Source organism: Chrysochloris asiatica, unplaced genomic scaffold, assembly GCF_000296735.1.
Source record: "Chrysochloris asiatica unplaced genomic scaffold, ChrAsi1.0 scaffold00136, whole genome shotgun sequence".
Classification (NCBI taxonomy): domain Eukaryota; kingdom Metazoa; phylum Chordata; class Mammalia; order Afrosoricida; family Chrysochloridae; genus Chrysochloris; species Chrysochloris asiatica.
In genome coordinates this window covers 9430744-9436101 of record NW_006408654.1, presented here as the reverse complement: position 1 = coordinate 9436101, position 5358 = coordinate 9430744, and the positions used below count along the sequence as shown (strand labels likewise).

General features: G+C 36.1%; 1 protein-coding gene across 1 annotated transcript in view; it reads left to right on the top strand.

Moving 5' to 3' along the window:
- Positions 1-5358, top strand: part of PLSCR4 (phospholipid scramblase 4) — a 31807-nt gene that overhangs the window by 2105 nt on the left and 24344 nt on the right. The window contains exon 2 of the mRNA XM_006869875.1: positions 384-494. Within this exon, the coding sequence (XP_006869937.1) occupies positions 384-494 (111 nt within the window). The remainder of the gene's footprint in view (positions 1-383; positions 495-5358) is intronic.

Sequence of the window (5358 nt, the reverse complement as noted above, 5' to 3'; positions counted from 1 at the left end):
ATTAGTCATGATAACAGTTATTCACTATTGAATCTTATGAATCTTATCCCCATCTCCTTTCACCAGACCCATCTAGACAAGATGATAGCTATTCAGTAGGGACTCTTTCTTTACCCCCACACTCTTAAACTAAGCTCCCTCTTGAAATCTTGTAAGCCAGTCACTTTGTGCCTTTATTGCCCCCTCATTTTAGATAGCCACCTTTCCCTTTTAAATAAAAATGTAATGTCTAATATATGATGCATACTATGTTATGCATTTTTATAAGAAATAAAATAGTTTATTTCAGTTGGTTGCATTCACTGATTTTTACCATAAATAAATAAATACATTTAGTTATGCTATTATTCTCTTTGAAAATCGTGTTTCCTCTCTCTCCAAAGGTGCAGTCCCCACAGTTCCTGAACAACCAGCTAGTGGAATGGAAAATCAAAAAATGTTGCAAGACCCAAGACCTGATGCCCCTCCAGACTACAATTCCCATTTTGCTCCAGGTAGGCTAGATATGCCGAATCTTCTTCCTCTCCAGGAAAACCATACTAATGTTTATGGTTTCTTTTTGAATTCATGATCTCCATAAATAAGTATGGAGCACTTGTTGGATGTCAATAACTGTTTGGATGTCAGGTAGAATAGATTCCTATCATCAAAGAAGTTATGAGTTACTGAAGAAGAAAATTGTGCAAAGAATGAGGCTTTCCCTGTGCTCTCTTTTGTTCATATGAACTTTAGAAGCAAAAACGACCATCACTGATTTTGCCAGAGGAGTGAGAGAAGCCATAACCAAGGAAATCAAGTTTTGCCAGCATGATAATGGTATTTTCCAATTTATGAAAAGGGGGGTGGCTGGAAAAAGGATGGTGTGTTGCAGAAAGGGCAACTAGTTCCAAAATGCCAGGTCATGGTATGACTGGAGTAGATCATGAATGGGATTAATGGCAGGAGAGATGAAGAGAAATGGAGATGAAGGGTCTTGAATGATAAGAAGGTTGTGGTGTTGTTGCTCTTGTTAGGTTCTATTGAGTCAGTTTCAGCTCACAGTGACCCTAAGCACAACAGAACAAAACACTGCCTGGTCTTATGCCATCTTCACAATTGTTATATTCTAACCCATTATTGCTGGCACTGTGTCAGTCCATTTCACTGAGATCTTCCACATTTTCACCGACCCTCCTCTTTACCAAGCATGATGTCCTTCCCCAAAACTGGCTCCTCTTGAAAATATGTCCAGTGTATAAGAAGAAATCTTGCCAATTTTGCTTTTAAGGTATATTCTAGCAGTACTTTTTCAGAGACTGGCCTGTTTATTCTTCTGACAGTCTATGTATGGTACTTTGAATATTCTTCACCAACACCATAATTCAAACGCATTGGTTCTTCTGTGATTTTCCTTATACATTGTCCAACTTTCACATACATATGGAATAATTGAAAATAGCATAGCATGGCATGGCACAGACTTACCTTAATCCTCAAACTTATGTCTTTGCTCTTTAACACTCTTGTAGTAGATTTGCTTATTGCAGTGAGTTGTTTGATTTTTTTGACTGCTGCTTCCATGAGTGTTGATTGTGGATTCAAGCAAAATGAAGTTTTTGACAACTTCAGTCTTTCCTCCGTTTACCATGATGCTATTTCTTAGTCCCTTGGAAGGATTTCTGTTTTCTTTACATTTTGGTGCTAAAAACTGTAACTTTTTATATTCATCAGTAAGCTTTGTAAGTCCTCTTCACTTCTAACAAGCAAGGTTATGTCATCTGCATATTGTAAATTGTTCTTGAGTCTTCCTTTAATCTTTTTTTTTCCCACTAAATATTTATTGAGTTAAGTACTTTTCACATGGAAACCCTTTTTAAAAGTTATAGGAAATTTAAGGTTGAATTGAGCATGATCCATCATTCACTGAATAACTGAGTTTCATAGGGTTTAATCAGACTCAAATAACTATTTAATGTATCACATTTTCCCAGTAGAACTGGTGCTAAAATTCATAATGTTGTCAAAAGAAACACTGAAATTGACATATCTAGGAGAAATTTTACTTATATAGAAACATTTATTTTTATTCATTCAATATTCATCAATTGTTTAATACATGTCAGAAGTGCTGTGAACAAAATACACATAATAATATAATGCCTTAATGATGAAATGAGGCAGCATTAAGTAATATACATTGTGACTGTCATGGGGAAGAAGATTCTAGACAGAGAAACTATAAGAGCAAAGCCTAAGTGTTCTAGGAGAAACAAGGAGACCAGATGGATGGAATGGGGTACATGAAAAGACATGAGCTTAGAGGTATCAAAGGTTTGAGTCTTGTGGGATTTGTGGGATAAGATGTGGTCTCCAGATTTTTCTGTATTGGGTATAAAAAATTCAAAGATAATCAAGACATGCTTGTATCATTAAAGATATAATTTCATGTCAAAAGCCTTAATAATCATAGGCAAAGTTCCATAGGACTTAAGAAACTGGAACTAATAAATCTGTTAGCAGAAATCAGGTGGCATTTAAGTGAGGTCCTGAGTCAATATTAAGGGTCATAGGGTTTCTTTTTTTGCAATTGATGAAAATGTTATAAAATTAATTGTGGTGATGATTGCACAATTCTGCAAATAGATTTAAAACCATTGAGTGGATGAAGTATGTGTTCTATAAAGTATTAAGCATAAAAGAGACTATTGAAAAAAGATTGAGTCAGAGATCCAAGCAGAATGGGGAAAGATGTACATTCAGGCAGAGGGAGATTTTAGTTTGGATTTCTTTCATCTTGATGCCATATATTTCTTCATGTAATCCAACATCTTGGTTTATTTGCTCAGCACACAGATTGAATAAGTATGGTGAAAAGATAGAAGCCTGCTGCTCACTTTTCTTGAAATTAAACTATTCAGTATTCCCTTGTTCACTTTTAACAACTGCCTGTTTGTCTATGTACAGGTTCCTCATAAGCACAATCAAAGATTCAGAATACCCATTCTTTGCAATGCTATCCATAACTTATTATGATCCACACAGTCAAATACCTTTGCATAGTAACTAAAGCATGAGTAAACATCTTTCTGGTATTCTCTTCTTTTAGCCAATTATCAGTCTCATGTCAGCAATGATATTTGTTCCTGGTTCTCTTCTGAATCTGACTTGAATTTCTGGCAGTTCCCTGTCGATATATTGTTACAACCATTTTTTATTTATCTCAAGCAACAAGTTACTTATATGTGATATTAATGATATTGTGTGGTTTCCCCCATTCCATTGGATCCCCTCTTTTTGGAATGGCACAAACATGTATCTCTTCAATCGATTAGCCAGGTAGCTGCCTTCCAGAATTCTTAGCATGGAAGTGCTAGCGTTCTCAGTGCTCCATCAGTTTGTTTGAAACCTTTCAGTTTGTAGTCTGTTGATTCCTGGACCCTGAATTTTTCGCCAGTGCTTTCAGTGCAGCTTGGTCTCTTCCTTCAGTACCATTAGTTCTTTATTATATGGTAACTCTTGAAAGGTTAAGCATCAATTAATTACTTTTAGTACAGTGACTCTGTATTTTTTCCATCTTTATTTGATGCTTCTTGTATCATTAAATATTTTTATATTTAATTTTGCAACCTTTAATATTGCAACCTGAGGTTTAAATTATTTCTTCAGATTTTTTTTCAACTTGAATAATGCTGAACATGTTCTTCTTTTTTGACTTTCTATTACCAGGACTTTGCACATTTCATTATAATACTTTGTTTTGTCTTTTGATTTAACGTTTGAAAATTTCTGGTCAGCTCTTTCACTTCCTCATTTCTTATAGTTGCTTTAGCTTTTCTATGTACAGGAACAAGTTTCAGAGGATACCCGTCTAGTATCCATTTTCGTCTTTTCTTTCTTTCCTGTCTTTTTAGTGACCTTTGCTTTCTTTATGAATAATGTTCTTGATGTCATTCCACAACTCTTATGGTCTTCAGTCATTGGTATCTAATGCATCATATCTGTTTTAAAAATTGTCTTGGAATTCAGGTGGGGTATATTCAAGGAGCTCTGGTAGCATAGTGGTTACGAATCAGGCTGCGAACCTTAAGGTCAGCAATTCAAAACTACCAGCTGTTCCATGGGAAAAGGATGAGGCTTTTTGCTCCAGTAAAGATTTACAGCCTCGGAAACCCTGTACAGGGTCGCTATGAGTCGGAACCGACTCCATGGCACAAAACAACAACAACATATTCAAGTACATATTCCTGACTTGTCTTAATTTTCTTCATCTCCAACCTGAACTTGAATATGAGCAATTAGTGGTCTGTTCCACATTGGCCCATGACCTTGTTTTAGCTGATGATATGGCTCTTCACCAGTGTTTCTTCCCACATAAGTAGTCAACTAGATTGATTTCTGTGCATTCCCTCCAGTTAAGCCCACCTTTTATGTTGTTGAAAAAGATATTTGCAGTGAAGAAGTTGGTAGTCATGCAAAATTCCATCATGCAATCTCCAGCATCATTTCTATCTCTAAGGCCATATATCCTAACTACTGATTCTTCTGTTTGCTTCCAAATTTCAGATTCTTATCACTAGTAATTATCAATGCATCTCGATTACATGTTTGATCAATTTCAAAATGAAGTGGTAGAATTCTTCAATTTCATCATCACTGGTTTTAGTGGTTGAAGTTTACATTTGAATAATAGTGGTATTAACTGGTTTTCCTTGTAGGTGCATATTATCCTGTCCCAGGAAGCATTGCCTTTCAAGATTGATCTTCAAGAGTTCTTTATGATGATGAATGTGACACCATTCCTCTTTATTTTATCATTTTCAGCATAGTAAACCACATGATTGTCCAGTTCAGAATGACCAGTACCAGTCCATTTCAGATCACTATTGCTTGAGATATTAATCTTTTTATATCCTATTTAATTTTTGAAGACCTTCAATTTTCCTAGATTCATATTTTGTACATTCCAATTTCTGATGATTAATAGATGTTTTCAGTTGTTTCCTCTCATTTTGAGTTGTGACAAATCAGCAACTTACGGTCCTGAAAGCTTAACTCCAGCCAAGTCATTAAGGTCAATTATACTTTGAGGAGCAGCATTTCCCAGGTCCTATTGTGAGTGCCTTGCAACCTGAGGAGCTCATCTTCCAGCACTATTATCAGACAATGCTCTGCTTTATTTATAACATTATCAGTGGCTTCTCCATCTCCCTAGTCTGTGTTAGTCTGGAAGCTCTGCTGAAACTGTCCACCATGGGTGACCATGGTTGTTGTTAGGTGCCATCGAGTTGGTACCGACTCATAGCGACCCTGTGCACAACAGAATGAAACACTGCCCAACCCTGGGCCAAGCTCACAATTGTTGCCACACTTGAGCCCATT